A 21,773-nucleotide genomic window follows, 5' to 3' on the forward strand; every position below is an offset into this window, starting at 1 on the left:
AAACTTCCATTGCCTTCAACTTGGTAGTAGCAGAACCTATCTATTAAGGAATAAATTCTGCTTTCTCATACTCGTGCAATGCTCTCTGAAGTCTTTAAAACTCAGCAGGAAATCTTGCAAAGACAGGTTCTCACATGCACTGACTGATTGATTCCTCATGCATTTCCTCCTTTCGACCAAGGTGAAAGTACTCAGAGAACAGCATTTCCACTAGGATAGGATAGGACAAGATGTGCAATGGCATATGACACCCATCCCTGATTATACCTCAATAAAAAGGTGAGGGTCTTAAAAGTACGTAAAAGTGAAACAAATATAAATATAGAGGGGAAGAAATTAAAATTACCTACAGCACCACATACAGTACAAAGAGCTGTATAAACCCACACTAACTTACATAGTTCATATTAATGACAAAATCCCAGTCACACAAAAAAGAATCCAAAAATAGAGAGAAATGCAATTTATTTCTGTCACAGTCATTTGTATCACTTTGGTGGTTATGCATCAAATTACCTGCTTCTGCCAGCACATGTCTGAAGGCACAGAAGAGACAGTATCTAATTCTTCTGAATTTGGTTATGACAGTGGAGTCTCTCTCACTTTCCTATTTATTTTTCTGTAATATAGCTAAAAAATAATGCAGATGTACCATCTTGCAGAAAGCACTGTCCAGCAAGTGTTGAAGGACCCAAGGCAGCTATAGTTTAAGACTAGTTGTTTGATTTGTCATAAATGGAATTACAGCAGTGAGGAATTTATATGGTGTGTGTTTGTTGAGAAGAAAATTCTGTCCCTTCATCTGTGGTAGAGAAGTTCTCCCAGCAGCAGAAAGAGAGAATGCAATGTGGGAATAGAATAAAAGTATCTCTGCTCCACAGCCACTCCTTAAAAGCCAGTGCATAACAGGCAGAGACACAGTGGGCCACAGAAGGGGCTGAAGGATTCATTGTTACATCCACCTTCAATTTTAAATGGAAAAAAATCTTCATAAGTTTTTGTTGAAACCAAATTTTGAGAGAGTCTTTTACTGTTCCTGAACTGTTCACAATGAATACTCAACAGTCAAATGGTATGACTGGCAAGTCACCTAATATTGTTTGCTTTAATTGAATTACTTGACTTTTACCAACTATTTCTGCACAATACAGCAATGATCACTGGGATTCCATTGCAAATTAGCAAATATAACAAAGAAAATGTATCACAAAAGTCATCTCTTCACTTATTTTGTCAGTTGTCAATTAATTTGAATTATGACATTTATACCCTATAGCACACTAGTAAACATTCTGCATTTTAGTTTGTAAAAGTAATGAAATCTTTGTCATGTAGAGCCCACACTACAGCATTCACAATTGCACTGTTGCTGAGCGGAGGGGAGAGATCACTGTTGTTTTCTGCAGATTATGTGGTTTAGTGAAATGTGGATTATGGAAGTTTTACTGCATGAGCAGTCATTAATTCCTCAATTTTTCAAATTACTGTGTCAGCTAAGCAGACAGGCCCAGATCCTGCATCAGGATCCATGAGCAGTTGTTTCCCTCTGAAGTCAATGTGACTCCACACAGGTGGTTCCGAATGTAATATCAGGGACAAAATCCCAGGGTAGATTAGCTATTGCCCTCCTGTTTTACATGCTTTATTTACAGATTCCAAGGCCAGAAGAGGTTCCATTGTGATCATCTAGTCTGACCTCCTATACAACTCAGGCCAGAGAACTTCCCCTAAATAATTCCTAGAGCATATCATTCAAAAAACCATCCAATCTTGATTTTAAAATGGACAGTGATGGAGAATTTACCATGACTCTTGGTAAATTGTTCCAATGGTTATTTACTTTCACTATTAACAATGTACGCCTTATTTCTGGCTGAATTTGTCTCGCTTCAACTTCCAGCCTTTAGATTGTATTATGCCTTTATTTGCTAGACTGAAGAGCTCATTATCAAATATTTTTCCCCGTGTAAATGTAATCAAGGCACCTCTTAACCTTCTCTTTGTTGAGCTAAATAGATTGAGCTCTTTGAGTCTATCACTACAAGGCATGTTTTCTAATCCTTCTGTCATTCTCATGGGTCTTCTCTGAACCCTCTCCAATTTATCAACATCCTTCTCGAATTGTGGGCACCAAAACTGGACACAATTATTCCAGGAGTGGTTGCAAGCTTGAACCCACAATGGATCTCGGTCTGCAAGTCATGCACAAATGTTATACAGAGATCAGAAAAGTTTCCCCAGCAGAGAAGACGGAAATGCATAAGACACATACCAAAGCTTATATAATAAAATAGTAGTTACAATGAAACAGTGAATCTTTCTTTGACCCATTGTTTTGGAAGTTACTGTATACAAATCAAGAGAGACATTTTGTAATTCAGCTTTGGAATTGCCTGACAATACAATGATTTTACTCTGGAATAAGCAACAGCTATACAGAAAACATTGCTCAACCTTACCTCTACCACAGTTGTTCTGGCAGCTTTGCACATAGGTTGGTTGAAGTTTCTTGCAGTTTTCCTACCACAGAAAAAGAAAAAAATATAGAAAATAAATGAACAGTAATAGTAAAAATATGAGCATATCCATTTCAGAGTTAGGCTATTACAATGTATTCCTGTAAAGTAAATGTTGCACTATTTTCTTTCAGATAGCTGTGGATAAAATTGGTAATAAAAAAGAGGGGAGAAAAGGAAGGCATCACAGCGTTTTGTAATAGGCATATGAAAATATGTTACATTGTGATAAATCACATTTTGATAAAACTTTACAACTTTCAATGACTTTTAATGGGCACATTCGTTTTTGCAATTAAACAAACAGTCCTACTGAAAAACTCATTTATTTAATTATTCACAGTGAACAAACATGCTGTGAGCAACATCCCTCCTGGTAGCACTAATGCCTGTTGGATGAAATTCACTTCTGGGCAGAGGACCAGCAGGCAGCCTGTAAACCACTACGGTCCCACGCATGACTTCAAAACATCACTTACATGGCACATGGGAACTGCTAGCCCACTCCACAGGACTCAGTTTCACCCAGTTATTTTAACTAGTAACATCTCTGCTGTGCCAATCCTGGTACTCTCTGAAACGGAGCCTGCCAGCTGTGACAAATTTCCCTGTGTTTTATTTTGTAATGTGGAAAAATGGCATCTAGGGACTAGGACAAACCAATAAAACATTTTCACTTATGATGTAGCCCGAACTTGAACCCAGATATTAGCAGAGACAAAGAAAAGTCTATTGACCCACCGCCACACATATATTTGAGATACTACTTTTCTCAGAAAACACCACTTTTTTTGCAGAATTTTGGACCATAATATTCAGTGACTGCTACTTTCCAATTTAGTCAGTCAAAAGAAAAGTTCTGCAGAAACTTATTTCCATCAAAACCAAAGTGTTTCAATGAACATTGCATCAGGAAGGTTTCTCAGATCCAGGATGGAATTTATGACCAAAATCAGAGACAGAGAGAGTCAATCAGTCTCTTTCTCTTTGGCCCAATTAATATTTAATTATTCATACAAAGTGAAACAACTCCAAGGGGGGTAGGCAGGGAGGAGAGATGGAGACAAATTCTACAATAGCTAGGGCACTTGCCCAGAATGAGGGTGACCCAGGTTCAAGTATCTGATCTAAACTGGACAGGGACTTGACTCTGAGCATCTCACATCCTCACCGCGTACCCTAAATACCAAGCTATTGCTACCCTGGAGCGGAGCATTCGTGCATTCTCTCTCTCTTTCTCACGCAACGCAGACATTTTTGGTGAAAATGTTTTCAAGTTCTTGGTTTTGTTCCACATTGAAATGAAAACAAATTATGAAACCTTGCAATTTCTGACAAAAACAGTGTTGTTTTCTGGCCATGCTCCACTTTTTAAGTGTTTGTCTCTTCACCCTTTTTTCATTCAGATCACTAACTTTTACCATGCTGAACTTTGGTCTTTCACTGCCCCCTCCTGGTTGTTTATGTTTTGCCAAATGCCTAGATACAGCACACACTACACAATTTCATTCTGGTTTCTAGTGTAGAAAAAAATGGAATGAAAACAACTTAATAGCCCAAGGCTCACATACAGAGATAGAAATTTGTTTTTATTAATATTAACCAGCAACTAAAAAAAAAATCTCTGGAAGAGATTAAGGGAGGAAACAGGATATTTCATTTCGGAGTCTAAAAGACACTGGCACAGTTTTTGTACAAAAGATAGTAAGAGGAGAGGAAGCACAGAAAAGAGAATTTAGGTGTATATTCGTCTCTCAGTACATGAATAGATCATGAATTAATAGTCAGAGTATACCCCAAAAATAATACAGAACAGAAAACCAAACATGGAAAAATAGTGAGAGCAAACTGAATAAAGAGAGAATGGGAACTGATATGGAGAGAAAAAGAAAAGAGTTAGAGATGGATATTTTTTCCCAATTATCTATTATGACAGACCTCAGTGTCATGTCAAAAGTTGAATCATTAAGAATCATATAAAACATCTGGATTAAAAAAAAATCAGACTGTTACCGATAAAATCTCTAATCTACAGAGAAAAGAAAAAGTAAAAATATTTTAAAGACTTTGCAAACATTGGAAGAAGACAAAATTCCAATTGCAAACTAAAGTTATGTCTACACTTACGGCAGCTTGTAGAGCACATACTCTGCATGTCCAGCTAGCACAGCTATAAATAGCAGCATAGACAGTGAGGCACAGCTTTGGCGAGTAGAGTGCCCTACATGCCTGAACTCTCGAGTATACACCCTGCATGGCTCTCTACACACCCAAGCGGTGCCATCTAAGGTTGCCAGGTCTCCAGTTGTCAACCAGAAAGTCTGGTCGAAAAGGGAACCGGGCAGTTTCCGGTCGCAGAAAGTCTGGTTACTTGCAGTAACTGGCCTCCACCACTGGGGGGCGGGAATAGCAGCAGCTGCTCCTGGAGCCTAGAGGAGCCACTCTGCTTAGCAGCTGCTGCTCTTCCCGCCCCCCCAGCCTGATGGAGAGAACTGGCTGGCTCCTGAACTGGGCTGCAAAGTCGTCTGTGGGGGAGGGGAATGCTGTCCCCCCCCCCCCCCCCACACACACACACCTCACCGTGCCCCGATTTCCCCAGCCCCTTGGTAAAATATTACAGCCTGTATGTAGGAAATGAGATCAAAAGATCACACTAGTCCTTTCTAGCCTGAAAAATCTATAAACATACCTTAAATCCATCCAATAGAGTGCAACTGAAGAACACTTTCACTTCTGCCCTAAATCTGAAGGTGAGGGATGGCCTGGCTGGGTTAGACTTCATTTCTACTGCAGCCGGAAAGTGGCAAAGGTATGGAAGCTCCACGGTGAAAATAGGGCAAACTCCAACAAGCAAACAACCCCTGTAACCCCTTAGTCACAGTCAATACCAGGAATAGTTCAGCTCATTTAGAGTGGGGGTCCTAAATCTCAAGGCAATAATGAGAGTGGAACAGATGCCATTGGTACCAAAACCTCTCAGAATGGAGCATCAGGCCACAAAGTAGTTAAAATAGATATGCTGTAGTCTATTGCATTTTTCCCTCTGACATGTTCCTGATAGACCACACGGTAAAAATCAGGGAGTCTGTAGCATGACTCCTCTCTACCCTCAGGCTGAGGGGTACCATTAGTTTTCAATTAGCTTACTTGATTTGGCAATCTGCTAGCTGGACATCTGAAGAAAGGTGCAGCAAAGTGGATCAAATCTTGGGAAGAGGTTTCCCAGGTCTGATACCGTTTCCTAAAGCAGAGGTGGTTCCTCCTCTCATCAGAAGTAGCTGAATGGTGCAGTGGAGCTTTTAGACCTCTGCTCCAGGTGAAGATTTCCTGATAGCAACTGTGCCTCAGGAATGTAGGAGATATAGAAGTAAGGTGCAGGGAGCAGCAGGGAAAAAAGAAAGATACAAGGGAAAGCGGGCAGCAGAAGGGAAACCAATGGGATGCAGTAGCATGCAGAAGGAAAGAGGGAGAATGCAACAGGTATGTGATTGTGGAGAAAGAGGGACAATGTGGGGAGCAAGCAAATGTAAGAGGGCAGATATGGGATTGGAGGCTGTGTGGAGCAAGGGGGGAAGACAGACAGGAAAGACAGTATGACAGCTCTGAACGCTCACACACTAGGGGGCAGAGGGACATAAGTGAACAGCCAACAAGGAGGTTCACATCTCTGTGTGTGTGAGCACATTTAAAGTTCAATTTTCAACCAGAAACAATCACTCATTTGGAAACGGGAGAGGGAGGGAAGCTTCTGCCTAGAGGCTCAAAAATCATAACGCAGGCAAAAAACAATGGCACTGATTTAAATACCAGAATTTTTAAGACAGACCAACAACTGCATGGTTCATTTTGGAATCTGACAATGGTTTTTGAACAGGTGGGGCTTTGTGCACTCCTTATTTCCTCTAATATTTAAAAAGGGTAGATTATTGAACTTTGTAGTTTACTGTAAGAAATGCTCAGCTATCATAACACTTACCTTTTCTTCTGTGAGCAGCAAAAAACAAGCAAACAAAAATCTGTGTTAAACATAAGCAAATCGCTCCTCTTTAAAATCAAGGAGAAACCACAGGAGCAATACAGCTGCCAAATCAAACCTTGGTCTCAGACTGTGGCTAAAGTTGTGTTTCACAGTTCTTTAAGGGGACCCAGACATGTGAGTTTTTCCATCACATGGGATAACATATAATGACAAAGTGTCTGATCTTGCACCAGTGAAGTCAACAGGATTTGAACCAATTAAGCTTATTGGTTGGATTAAAGACTAAATGCAGCTGGCTCTTCTTGTCGCCTGAGAGCCTAGCCAATACACTATCCTTCCAAACAAAAAGAACCAACACCTTTATTCAAAAAAGGTGAGTCTGCAGAAAAAGCTACTATGTTTTCCAGGAACCATTGGTGACTTTTATTGGCCTGGCCTCATTTTTAATCACCTTTTTTGTATTTCACAGCTGTTCTTATATTCTTGAATGTCATTAATATATGCAATTATATTTTGCCCTTTTATAGTATTATAATTTGACAGTGGGGCAAGGTAACATGAATAAAAGTAAGTCAGTGAAATATTCTTTTGCCATCAAATAGGGGAGAAGAGTCTATTTCCCTTTCATATTGTTCCGCCACTGGCAAACGTGCCATACCTGAAGATAACGTTTCCTGCACGATCAGCCTTCCATGCCTTCACGAGTGCAAAATCACCTGTAATTGACTTCTCCATAATAAAGTGACGACCATCAAACTCCCTCACCTGTAGGGAAGAATAGTGCACTGCTGAAATGCAGGCATTCTCAGACAGATCTCTTATAGAATACTTATTTTATGTGATTTATTTTACAGACAATTCAATTTAAGCCTTCTTTTGTGTCTATGTGCAGTTATGTCTTATAGGTTAGAGCTCAAGTGGGTAATAACAGAGGTGGACAGGGTGGCAATAACTTGATTTTATGGTTGCTATCGCTTCCTCGTTTGGAAAAGCGAACAAAACTGAATTGAGTACCAGTTCCTGCTACACCACCTTCCAGAATTCAACATGCATTATTCTGTACTTCCCACAGCTCACACAAAGTAACAGTGCCTTAGTGCGGCAGCACTGATATTTGCCAAGATTGTATTCACACTGGGGGAAATTCATGCAGCTGTGGAGGACCCACACAAGGTCTATGCACTACATAAATCCAATTTTGAGGGATTAAGTGCAACATCACTTTCCTAGAGACACTTTGTACAGGATGAATTTCACTCAATGTTCTCAGAAATTATCTTCTTGTGGTGCTGTGTAATCTGAAAATGTAACTGACAGATGGACCAAGAACCAACTATTTTAATAGCTCCATGAAATTAGATGCATCTGGTCATTAGCTTGATACATATAGAAACTTATTCTGTAGCTAATAATTCTCCTGAATTATGACCTAACTGTGAACAGTGCTCTTAAAGCTTGTGCTAGATGAAGCAAAGCAAAACATGGGAAGTTCATTAAGACAGAAACTGAAATCTAGCTATGATGTTCTGGTAAAATTACCTCTAGATATGATAAAACACAACACTGTTCTCTTCATGATTGTTTACTGATGTTCCAAGCAAAACTGTTGTACATGGATCAGGAAACTAGACAGAATGGGATCTCAGTGGAAATCACTAATTACCAGAGGACAGGCAGTAATGGATAAGCCAACAATCAATATTTTTTAAAAAAGTTATCAATTACCGAGGCCGAAAAACAAGAGTCATGGACCTTAGAAGAGCTATCTGGATTATATGAAAATCATCCATGCTGAAATGTGTTAAGACTGTATATATGAAGAAAATGTAACAATCAACATTTTGAACAGTTTCTTGCACTTTACCATCAAATTCAAAACAAATCAAACTGAAATAAATCAGCAAGTCTAGCTCTGTGTAGTCTGAAATTATAAAAGCACTATATAAGAGCCAGGTATTATATGCAATTTACATCTAACTTTTTTTTTTTTTTTTTTTTAAAGGTTGCTCTCTACTGGTTTGAGAAAAGCATCAAGGAGGCAAAAATGATCCTGGATTCTAATCCAACTATATGGACTGAGTGACCACTGGAGGATGGCATAAATTTATACAAGGGAAAGGAATCTGAGCTAGTTGACAATGAAGCTCCCTCATCACTCTCCATTCTGAGTCAACTAATCCTGAATGGCTACAAAACCTGAATGAAGGGGGCTACTAACCAATTTTCTACCTGAAGACTTAATATTGGTTTAGCATTGATGCCATATGTAGAGTGTGTTACATAGCTACAGATAATGCAACAATGGGCAAGACAATAGACTTCCTCTGACCTCAATTATTTAAACTTAAAAAAAAAATCTCACTCTGAGTCCTGGGTTAACAGCTTGGATTGCTTTTAAGTTTGTAAACACACAAAAATAATATTTTGTTTGTATTTAAATACACTGGCATTCAGAGACACCAATCAGATCAAAGAGGTTTGTATTCAATTTTAATAAAAACTTCACAGACATGAATAAATTTCAAATGAACCTTTCTTATAACTTTGTTGTCACTTGGCCAAGATACATACATCTAGTTCATTTTAATTTATAAGGAAAGAATAATCCCTGCAGCCTCTCAATCAGTTTTATGCTCTTTTTGAACTCAAACATTTTCATTACTTCTTAAAACTGAAGCTTCTGTTATAGGTCTGCTTTCCTGCTCCATGTGGACACTAAGGGTCCGGTACATGCTAGAACAGTAGAGTCTTGCCCTGGTGTTGTGGGCCCAGTTTACCCTCCCTCTCACGACTGTGCTCTATACCAGATGGCTGCCACTTTAGTGCTCCTGTATGTACATAGTTTCTGATTTATTATACAGGATCATTTATTTAATAAGGGTGAGAATGTGACTTAGAGGCACAGCCCCACAGCACTGTATGTTTAATAATTTACCGTGGAATCTCCTGGAATCATCATGAATGATGCAGGTAAAATTCCTCCAGGGATTCTGAGGGAATACAAAACAGAGCAGCCCATCATGCTCTTGCACAGGGCAGAGATATGCTCTGCCCATGTGGGAGCAGCCCATCTGCCTCCTTTGGGCAGGGACCCTCAAGGTATCATAGCCCTTCCTAACACTGGTACCTGCATATGTGCATAACATAGGTAAAAGGAACCTTACACTCTCTTCCCCAAGTGGCTTTAAATAAGGCCTCCCGGCCTGTCTGTTCTTATACTGTTGTAACCATTATGCTACAGCTCTTGCTTTTAAAGGATTACTTGAAAATTAAATAGCGCTGGAAACCAGATTGACATCCTTTAAGTTACACCAAGATCTTGGTTTCCTCTTTCCAACCTTTTCTCCAAGTGATCCAATTCTTAACCATCACTCTTCTCAGAAATCATTAGAAAAAAGAAAGACTAAAGGATGCAAGAAAGAATTGGGAGAAAAACCGTCACCAGCTGTCTCAATCAATACTATTGACATCACATTTCTTATCAATCATCTGCAGGCAGTCAGGATATAAATCCCTATGTAGACATGAGAAATCTAATTTCTCAGAACAGCCTTCTTCTGCACTGGAGTATCTTAAAATATTTATAACAGCACAACTAAGTACAGTTATTCTGAAAAAGAAAAAACCCCAAAGAGCAAAAACTCAGTTATACTGAAAATTGACATGGAGGGAAGCAACCAAACAAGAATACTCAGTTTGTCTTTTGTGGACAGGGGTTGAGGAGGAGGAGAGGGAAGCAGGAGAATGAATTGATCCTTGCCAAAAAGGAGGATATGAAGGGCTTCTACAAATATTTCAAGGCAAAAAAAAAAAAAAGATAGATATGTTAGTGAGAAAGTGGGCCACTTAATAAATGGAGAAGAAAGATTAAATTAGATGCTAAAATACCACAGTGACGAGTGACGGAGTGACAGATTAAGTTAATGATTACTCAAAGTGTCTTGATATACAGAATTATTATACAAAATCAATCTTCTTGTAAAAGAAAGAGAAGTTGTTTGGACAATTAGCTATTTTGAAAAGGATTTCCTATCAAGAAACAATAGAGAATACTTGGAAAAAGCTGCTTTAGCCCTAATGCTGATGCTGTAACCTTTGTTGAGGTGGAGTACTGATCTTCAGCAACTGAGCTAGAAAATTCATTAGAAGTAACATTACCCATTTGTTATATATATAATATAGAGTTATACACTGGCAGATGTTTCCCTGTTCTCCAGATTCTGGCCCTCTGATCTCCATTGGCCAAAACTGTTTCTCAATTTGAAGCAGTTACTTTTTCACCTCTTTTTATTTCAAACTTTATACCAAACCAACTACATTTCAGCTATCAGTACCCAAAGCCGGGTCTACACTACAGTCTTATATCAGTGTAACTACGGTGCTCAGGAGTGTGAAAAATCCACACCCGAGTGATGTAGTTATACTGACCTAAACCCCAGTGTAGACAGTGCTATGTCAGAGGGAGAGCGTCTCCTGTCAGCACGGCTACCACCTCTCATGTAGGTGGATTAACTATGCCAATGGGAGAAGTTCCCCCGTTGGCATAAGAGCATCTTCACTTAAGCGCTGCAGTGGCACCGATGCAGTGTTTTATGCGTTGGCCTGCCCTACGAGTGGTTCCCGAATGCGTTCATGCTAAATGACCCTTCTTCTCTTTAACAAGTCAATTCCCTGACCCTTCTGAATTCACATAATTATTAATCTGTAACCGCAAAAATTAAGACTGGTTTGGACACATTTACATTGCTGTTTATCTTGTGAACCAGCAAGGAATTCAAATTCAGAAACCTGCGGACTTTATTATAACTGACTTGCATTTTACCTCTCTTGGCTGACTGGCAACAGCAATGCTGCCATCTTTGTTATATTTGATAGGTGCTCCTCCTTCTTGTACCAACGTTCCATATCCCGTGCTTGTGAAAAATGCTGGAATGCCTGCCCCTCCTGCACGAATTCGCTCAGCAAGCGTACCCTAGAGGAGAACAAGTTCAGAAACAAAATGCAAACTTTGGTTTGATTTTCCTGTAAGAACAGCTCTTCAGAAAGACTTTTTTGCGTTTTCTTGGTTCTTAAATCTTAGGGCTTTTCCTTTTGATCCCATTAGAAACAGTGAAAAATAGTCTATTTTCTCCTTTTCTTATTTTTCCTGTGTGAAGTGGTACCATATTTTGGCAATAAAACCCTCCTTCTTTGCCATCAGTTACTAAGTAGCACACTGTAACTGAACTCCCCATTCACTCAGTATTCAGCTTCTTGCCTGTCTTATATAACCCCTTTTCACTAGCTTGTTTATTGGTGTACTGCTCAAATCCATGCACTCTTTGTTCTCTTCCTGTTTCCCACTTGGCTATCAGCATTAATACAAACCATCTTTTATACCAACCTACAGATTTGCCTAACTTCTAGTCCTCATGCTCTGAAGTCTCTATGGAAACGTAACAATGGATGCTATATTCCAAATTGAAGCAGCAATGCCTAGTAGTTTAAGCAGGAGGCTGGAAGTCAGTAGTCCTCGGTTCTTTTCTTGAATGCCAAATAAGTGGTGGTGATTGTGATGCTGGCAAGCCAGGTGCCAGCTGTTCCCAAGGCTTTAGGCCTCAGCTGAGCACAGACAAGTTCATTGCTGGAAACCAGTCTGTTTCACCTATCTGTTAATATGCTTAAAATGGATATTGAATTTATAACAATGTGTTTAGACTTTATGAAATGCTTATAAGTGGCTGCATGCATTAATCTCACTTATATCTTCATCAGGTGATTTAAGATAATGTTTAAGTTTTTGCTTTATAACTGTAAAAAATGTTTGCCCTGAAAGTGTCAGCCTGCCAGAAGGGACTGTCTCTTGCTCATTAAGAAGGCTATCAAAACTAAATGGGCCATTGTGGGACATCACAATTCAAGGACTTTGTTAACTGTCCCTTCATACCCAAAAAGAGGCTTCCTGCAAAAGGGCTCATCCCATGAGCTTGAATCCTGGAAGAAGGAAATCAAGGTAGTGAACAAGAGAACTTTTCATCTCTTTGACTGTCTGAACTCTTACAAGGCTGAAGCTACGAAACAAAAGTCAGACAGTGATCCCCATGATCAACCTGGAGTTAGTCCTAAAAGACATTCAGTGCTGACAGATTGCTACACTCTGTCACCTTTTGAAACCACTGACTAACTCATTTGTGTATATATGTTTGCTTGCTTTAACCTGTAAGTAACTTTCATTTTTCTTTCTCATTAATAAATCTTTAGTCAGTTTATTACAGGATTGGCTACAAGCGTTGTCTTTGGTGTGAGATCTGAAGTACAAATTGATCTGGAGTAAGTTACTGGTCTCTTGGAACTGGAAGCAATCTGAATGTGGTGTGATTTTTGGTGTATAGCAACTAACTATCACTAAATCCAGCTTGCCTGGGCGGCAACCTAGACTGGAATGCTCAAGGGTCTGTGACTCCATGGTAAAACTGTTATAATGCTTTAGGAGTTCACATTTCTTCCCGGGTTAGTGAAATCTAATTATAGAACATACAACCAGTTTGGGGTGACTGCCTGGCTTTTTGACCTGAGGTGAGTACGTGAGGTTGGTACTCACGGTCGCGAACCACTCCCGAGAATATTACAGTGATATCCATATGATCTATTGCATTTCATATATGTACCTTATCTACCTGTTTTGCACTTCGCAGCTAATCCATCTCCACCAGGAGTCCTAGCATTCAAAAGCCTTAATCAGCTGTATATGATTGTGTTGGTTTAGTTGGTTTTAAAATTAACTTGCCAGAGAAATGTCTCCTTCTTCCCCCATCCTTGCTCCCAAATTATATTAACAGGCTTACAGATTTTAAGGCAAGAATGGATCAATATTGTGATCACTTAGTCTGACGTCCTGTATTACACCAGCGATTGAATTTCACCCAGTAATGCCTGTATCAAGCCCAATAATTTGTGGTTGAAATACAGCATATCTTTTAAGAAGACATACAATCTTAATTAAATTATTTCACACGATGCAGAATGCACTACATCTCCTGGCAAGTTGTTTCAGTGACTAATGAACGTTACTGTAAAAGATGAGCACATGGTATACCCAGTATCATCACACCGAGATCCCAGCTCACATAACTCTCACACTGGAAAAGTTTGTTAGGTCTTCAGGGTGATGGTACTGGTAATGAAGTGAGGATGGGAAGTGGATTGCTTGACAGTCTGGGTGGGAGTGTTTAAGATAAGGATAAACAAACTTTGGCAGCTGAGGGAGTGGCAGAAGCCAGGGCTCTTCTGGGCCAGGCAATTGGGTAGAAAGGGATGCTGGATGTTTCTCCATCTTCAGGGTTTGATGAGCAGTGTTCTCAGTAGCCCTGAACCAAGGAGCAAGTGCACACTCTACATGTATCTGGGGTCAGATCTGAACAACACAAAGTTGGGGCTTCTAGTGCAGCCTTAATAAATAACCTCCTTTATTCCATGGATTCTGTCTTATCCTTTGAAATAACACAGCTTATGTTTCAGTGACTGGCTGCATATTTTAGAATTATGCAGTCATTTTTGACAATATCAGACATAGTAGAGTGTCTTATTGATACCCACACTCTAGGTTACCCTGCTACCCAAGATCCCTGAATATCCTTTAGTGCAAGAACTGCTATAGCTGGGTTGGGCTGAGCAGCTAGCTAGCAAGCATTAAATTTTAAGACAATATGTACACACTAAGATTTACCATAAGTGTACTACTAAACTAACATGGTAATTAATGTTTACTAAAACGTGCAATTTAAAATGCCAATTTTAACTCTTCTCCACTAGATGGCAGAAGCTACCTATTTACATCTAATCTAATACACAAAGATGGAGCAAATACCTTAACACAAGGGTTCTCTAACTTTTTTCATATCATGAACCACATCTGTATAGAGAATGTCTTCTTGACCATCTTCCCACCCATTCATGGTGGCGTAATATCCCTGTACAGAACTGCTCCACAAAAACACCTTCTTTCTCTGATTGTGACACCTGACTCATCTTCCTCTCTCCCCCTCTCCCCCATCTTTGATTATTTCATTTGACACCTTAGCCTCCCATCTTCTTGTACTCAGCTTCTAGTTTAACTTTCAACCCTGGATCAGCTCCAAAATAGCCATTCACTCAACTGTGTCTTCACAACACGCTGCTTTTTCTTGGATCTCTCAATATTTTAAATTTCCCCTTCCTCCAACTACCATTTCATTTCTTTCAACATTGCCCTAGAACTGTCACTTTCACCTGACCCTTCCATGACCCCAAATCCATCAATGTCCATGATTTCATTCCTCACCCTCTGTCCCCGCTTCCCAGCTCTCTCCCATCACCTCCATAGACTCAGCGGTCTATTCCCCCCACTTCACTCACAACTCTTTGGCACCCGTCTCCTGCCAAAAAGTCTGTTCCACTAACGCTCAGCCCCAGCTCACTCCCCAAAGCCGACTCTTGCTCTCTGTGCTGCTGAATTCGCCATTTTGTGCTTTTAAGAGACTAAGTCCTCCTGGGCAAAACCTGTTCCTTCTTGTATGTTTGCCTAGCAGACTGCAGGTACTTCTAGAAACACACAGTGAACAATGAGAATAATATTTAATTTCTTATTAAGAAGCCTTTTAAGGTGATTTTTCATCAGGTGGTAGCAAGAGATGTTTGCATTGCATGATGAGGCAATTCTCAACTGATTGCCAGCAGTTCACCTGCTGCAATTTGAAAGCAACAGCTATGTGTGTGTTTACCACAACACACCTTCCTAAATGGAAAACATCAGTTTTGTTAAAATAGCAAGACAACACAAAAGCCACTTTAAAAAGAAAACAAGATTAGAATCATGCGCTATTACAGAGGAAAAGGAGAATTGACTGATCCCCTATGGAAAGCAGCTTACCTGAGGTGTAAGCTCAACTTCCAGTTCTCCAGATAAGTACTGTCGTTCAAATTCTGCATTTTCTCCAACATATGATGATACCATGCGTTTTATCTGCTTAGTTTGAAGTAAAAGACCAAGTCCAAAATTGTCAACACTGCAGAAAAACCATCAATAATAGTCAACATTCAAAATACAGAGCATTTCACCATCTTCAAAACATTTTATAAACAGTAATGAATTAACAAGGCACATGTAAGTCAGGGAAGTATTATTCTTCCCATTTTACAGATTGGGAAATAGAGGCAAAGGAGCAAGTCCCAGTCTTTAGAGGATGTATATGTCAGTGCTGAAATTAGAATTAGAACTGAGGAGTCACTGGCACCCTGTGATCAGACATCACCCCTCTCAGGGTAAGAACGTTAAGTAAATCTAAAGCCTTTATTTGAAAAGTATTTCACGTGTATAATGGCTACAAATGACAGTTTAACAAATAGAATCATCTTAGAAAGGTTCTGCTTCTATTGTTCTTACCAATCACTAAATATGCACTAAAGGGCACAGCCACGTCTCTGATGAACAAAGAGTTAACTTCAGATCATTTTAGATTTCCCCTTGCATAGATGCTCAAGGAAAGGACAATAATAGTGGGTGCTTTAATAACAGGGGAGCGGTGGGTCTTCATGACCAAGGTACTAGGGCAGGGTTGTACTTCAAACAGGATATTTTTTTCCTATTTTATTTTCTGATTGTAGTAAACATTTCACTTTCTTGTTACAGCCACTATCCTACAGGAACAAATATGACTGCAACCAAGGCTTGCTTCAGTGAGTCACTCTGCCAGTTTATCTTGTGATATCCATTTTAAGAACAGCATACGCTACTTTTTCCACTGAAGTATATAATCATAACTCCTGATGTCACTATTTCTGTTGCATCCTCTGTTGCTGCTGCCATCTCACTGTACTGGTGGGACAAGGCTGTATTATGAGATTTCCATTACAAAGCGAGCTTTTTGGTATCTATACCAGCAGACAGAAGGAAACAGATTCAGTAACACAGACAAAATTAAGATTTAATTTAAAAACTTGGCAATGCAGACAGACAATACCCAGAAGAAGCTTTCTTCCCGACGGTTCCAATCCTGCACTGTGCAGAAGACTGCTCAAACCCCCCGCCCCCATCTCCCACTGACTTTAAACAGGGCTCTGTGTAGTGCATGGGCAGACTGCTGTGCAAGAAAGAGGTGCAAGCTTTTCCTGAGCCTCAATGCATTCCAAGCTCCAGCACTTTCTTCCCACAAAGAAGCAAGTTATAACATGTTTTTTCCTCAACTGCACATAAAGACAGCATTAGAATTTTATTTTTTGTTTACTGCACATTTGTCACAAGGTGCCTCCCTTTAAGCTAACTATAGACAATATTTGCTGTATGGCCTCAGACTTCAGGATAAGAAATACATAAAACCTATGAAAAGAAACTTTGTATGGACCAAACCCATAACCATCACACTGTAGCTGAGTACGGAGTTTGCAATATACACAGCCTTATGTAAAACACAGTATAATACATTTTTAACTCAACCACAACTTAGAGAAAACCAGTTGGAATTTCCCATTATTATAGATGAAAAGTAGAATTGTTTTATTCTTTCATAAAACAATCTTTCTTTATCCTCCAGTGAGATAGGCTATGATGTAATGTAAAAAATTAGGGGACCATTTCAAAGTGAAACACCCACTACTTATTTCTGGACTCAGCTTTGCCATTGGTATGTCTGTTGTTCTGAAAATTAAAACAAATTATTTGTTTTCAGTTACATATACCTATACCAGTCCCTATCATTGAGTGAGGCTAATTCATTCTTGGGCTATTGTTAGAGGTGAATTATCTCTACACTAATGATACCATTAGGAGGTAATACGTTGGATTGCTCTCCATTTCTCTTTCCTCCCTTCACATTACCAAAATTACTGTTGGAAACATCCATCAAAGCCAGTTTTAGCTAACAACCTTCTGCAAAGAGATCAAAATGGATGCAAGGGAGATGTTCGGTTGAACAACAAAAAAATCAAATGTCTGCTCTACAAAATATATGCTGCAGCTTTCTAAGCATGGAAAAGAAAAAAATCCTAAAATAAAGGTATGACACTGGAATGAATGAAGAGAACAAGAGGGATGCGCTTGCTTTTCTAGTTGAAACAACATTAATCAAAGGAGGTAATACCAGACCCTGACCAAACCAGGCTTTCTTATCTGTTAATATTGTGTAGTATCAGGTCTCTTATCAAAGAAAATACATAACTGCTCTCATTAATGTTTTCACCTGGACATCACATTAAGGGGCCAGATTCATCAGAAGGTTAACAAATACGGGATTTTCACTTCTGAATTTTAAAGAGTAAATGCTCAATGTATCCTTTATTTATAGACTTCTGAAATTTAAACAACAGTTTTTGTAATTTGTATAATTTTTATCATTTGTAATTTGTATAATTACTGTACTTTTTCACATAACACACAGTCAACCTGTGGCACTCATGGGGTTAAAAATTTTTAGATTAATTAATAGAGAATAGGTCTATCATGGCTATTAGCCAGGAAGGTCAGGGACACAATCCTATGTTCTGGATGTCCCTAAACCTCAGAATGCTAGATGCTAGAAATGGATGACAGGTGATGGATCATTCAAGAATTACCCTATTCTGTTCATTCCCTCTGAAGCTTCTGGCATTAGCCACTGTCAGAAGACAGGATGCTAGGATAGATGGACCATTGGTCTGACCCAGTATGGCTTTTCTTATAGTTGCCCCAACATTAGTTTCTCATCACAAAGATGGAATGAGGAGTAAATGGAACAGAAGCGTAGTAGATAGTGATACAATGAAGTCCGAATCAGAGACTGGGGCTCCTAAGTATTACTGCAGTACAAATAAGAATGAATAATAATGGAATTTTGGGGTGCAAAGCCAGGGAAGGCCAGTACTTCCAGCTGACTAAAGTTTAACTAGCTATTTCACACATTAGCCTATAAGGGTTAAGCCGAGAACCAATACTACCAAGGGGAGATAAGGAACTTCCACATGCAGTTACAGAATGCTAACTGAGCACGCACATTACAAAAAAGTGGCAAACACGGGTCAATGGCAGATTTGTAATGATTAGTGAGATTTTTGCCTCATATTACCAAGCACTGTAATCCCTGGTCTGTCTGCCTCAGAAGACGCTACTGAAGCATATCATCATCAAGCAGGATTTTATGTCCTTTGCTGCATGATCCCAGTGTGCATGTTCCATGCTCTCCATTTACCTCATGACAGTTTCTGCCAAACAAAAGCCTGCAGCCATGAAGGGCACAGAATACTGAGCCGCATTAAAAATGTTCCTCTGTTGTCATTTTCACACAAGCCGTTGAGTTATTTTGAGGTAGCTTCTTTTCCTTATGTCCAAAACAGTTTATATTTGTTTAAAAGGTGTGGTCATTTGGATTCTAGGTCCTATGTCCCCATTTCCTCAACATATAGGACACTAAGCATTTGCTATATTGCCAAGAGGCAAACCTCAGCTGGTCAGTCTATAGCAGATGCTGTTAATTATGTATCATTTATTGTCTGTTATCACAAGATCACTTTGAGTTTAGTGAAACCTGTTATTTACATGTCCTGGACACCTGTTTTCAGTTGATGTCAAATTTTGCTTTCAGTGTATGGTAGTTTTGTTTGGTCCCTGACACTGATGGGTTTGGATATTTTATTCTAACTGTTGGGCCAGGGTTTCCTATAATTGCCCTGTAACTGGGTTTCTTGAAAGACACTCTTCTACATAACAGCCACAAAGTGTATTCACTCTAACCATCTACTTTTTTTGCTTTCTAATTTAAACCTCCATCCCAAAATATTGGCACAAATTTGTGGTAGGAGGGAGTTATTATAATTTGTATTATGCCAGTTCATTTCTTGTTTTCTCCTTTCTCTACCCCCCCCCTTCCCCTTCTTATCTTGGGGAAGGGTAAAGAGCGCAGTCATAGGAAGCTTTATGCTAGCAGGAAAACCAGTGGTCTCCTCCCATTTTCCTCTCAGCTGTGAAATATTATTCTACATTTCTACTGCCAGCAAATGAAGTGGTTCATTCCATTCTTTATTTCATATTCCTTCATATATTACATTTTCCTACTGATGAAGATATTTGCAGAATTTGTACTTATCATATTTGAATCAGCCATACATGCAACATACTTCAAAGGCCTAATGAATGAAATAGGATAGTGATTGAAAGCTAAGATTAACTTCTATTGTCGCTCTAATACCATGCAATGTACTGATACGGTACAACAGATAAGCTTAGACCAACGCTTGTATTTCCACTCATCATCTGTAGTCAGAATCTAAAAGTGAAGCTGCTCAGTGCTGTATTTGATTTCTTAATGGAACCTTAGGACAATGATCTGCCAGAATCCTGAAATAACTCCTGTGATAAAATTAGAAATAGGAGCTGTGCAGACGACTTCTGGAATTACAGTTTTAAAAGTGTTAGTAATTCAGTAACTAATATACAGTAATAATATATCATTATAAGTTATTCCACAAAGCACAGAAGTTAAAAACAAATAGACCAAACAACTTCACTGATGACATTTTATGGATTTATTTATTGCCATGATTTTGGCCACCTATTAAGAGTCAGATTTGCCTCACGCAGTAGTTTTGAACCTGTGGTCTGTGGACCCCCAGGGATCCGCAGAATATGTCTAAGTTTTCCAAAGTGGTCTGCATCGCCACTCAAAATACTTTAGGGGTCTGCAAATGAACAGTGGTTGAAAACACAACTCAGTATAGTTCAAGTTTGGCTTGTAACTTCCCTTCCTGGAGGAGGAATGTGGTTGACTTCATACATTCTGTCTATGTATGCATATACACATCTGTGTACATAATACAGATGTGACACCCTCCTCTCTCTTACACACACACACACACACACACACACACACACACACACACACACACGAAACCATGGACTCAACATGACACAGCCCTTCTCCCCTCCCTTACCTGTTATTTTCCCTATTTAAATTATAAATTCTGTGTCTCACTGAGTCTGTAAAAATAGGATGAACTAAAGCTTGTCAACACTTCTGAGACATAACAGATGTAAAGGTTCTCTCAGTTTTACAGAGTATTTCTGAAATGTTAAAAATATGCAAACGTGTTTCTACTTCTGGTGTGTTCAGAAAGCACCTAGCACACAGTGGGACTTTCATAAATGAATAGTAATGGAGGAAACTAAGTCAGAGATACGGGACACTGGATAAGTTATTTCACAGAGGAAGTCTGTGGCACAGCAGGAAATAGGACCCAAATTATAGCGGCCTGGCAGCACGAGTACAGCAAACTAAGGCTATGTCACAACTCCTGCTTAAAGGTTCACAATTCTATGGGCATGTCTACACTACAAACTTAAGTCGACCATGTTAAGTCGACTTACAGACACCACAGAAATTACTGCAGTTTTTTATGTCCACACTACCCTCCTTCCGTTCGTGATGCGTATCCTCAACAAGAACGCTTCCCCCAACTTAAGAAGCTGAGAGCCTATGCCCCCCAGCTGAGAACAGTATTCAAGAACCTGTTCACTCCTATGTTCACGTAGATGTGTAGTTTGGAAAGATCACTCTGAACATGCACCAGAAAAGAACAAACACCCAAACTGTGGCAGGGTTTCTACACAGCCACTACATGCTTGCCTGGGACATGTGAGGGAAGGCGCTGACACCATCGTGCAATACCCGCCACTGGTGTTGCTAGTCTGAACTGTTGTACACCTATGCAATGATGTTTTAATAACCCATGGTGCTTGCTACAATATATACCATGGGTTTAGGTTATGGGGAAGTTTCCTGAGAGCACAGTAGAATAGTCAGCAGGCAGTCTAACCAACATGGTTGTTTTATCAGGCATGGAGGAGCCAAGAGAGAGAGGACTGTGTAGAGGGGTTGCGGGAGAGGAAGCGAGAAGAAGTCACTAACAAGGAGAGGGGTTGTTGATGTGGAGGGGTGGCAAATGAAGTAGGCATGTCTTGGATTGGTTGTTTGAGGCAAAAACTATATTTTACTAGCTCCAGGGGAGGGGAAGGGGCAAGTGGCTAATTTGTAATCCTGGGTCAAATTAATATGGTATTTCCACGGATACAATAGTGCAAAAGTTTGGAACTGACAGCACAGGTACCTTAGCTGCTAAGGGCAAAGAAACGTGTGTGCTGTTGGCAGAGTGAAAGTATGTGTGTTAGCAATGTGTATTGGGGTATTGCTGGAAGACCACAGAGATTAGGCTGTGTGGGCAACATTAACTGTGTGCATTTCCTGGCTTTCAAAAGTTTGAGTTTTGCTCAACTCACATCCTGCAATGGGACAACATAC

The 21,773-nt window shown here is 39.6% G+C and overlaps 1 protein-coding gene across 1 annotated transcript in view; it reads right to left on the bottom strand.

The window, feature by feature from the left end:
- Positions 1–21,773, bottom strand: part of OXCT1 (3-oxoacid CoA-transferase 1) — a 91,450-nt gene that overhangs the window by 54,697 nt on the left and 14,980 nt on the right. The window contains exons 4-7 of the mRNA XM_067545575.1: positions 15,383–15,518; positions 11,318–11,467; positions 7,154–7,260; positions 2,460–2,520 (exon numbers count right to left, since the gene is read on the bottom strand). Of these exons, the coding sequence (XP_067401676.1) occupies positions 2,460–2,520; positions 7,154–7,260; positions 11,318–11,467; positions 15,383–15,518 (454 nt within the window). The remainder of the gene's footprint in view (positions 1–2,459; positions 2,521–7,153; positions 7,261–11,317; positions 11,468–15,382; positions 15,519–21,773) is intronic.

The sequence above is a fragment of the Emydura macquarii genome, unplaced genomic scaffold (assembly GCF_026122565.2).
Source record: "Emydura macquarii macquarii isolate MOO-44397 ecotype Brisbane River unplaced genomic scaffold, CSIRO-AGI_Emac_v2 contig_1045, whole genome shotgun sequence".
Taxonomy (NCBI): domain Eukaryota; kingdom Metazoa; phylum Chordata; order Testudines; family Chelidae; genus Emydura; species Emydura macquarii.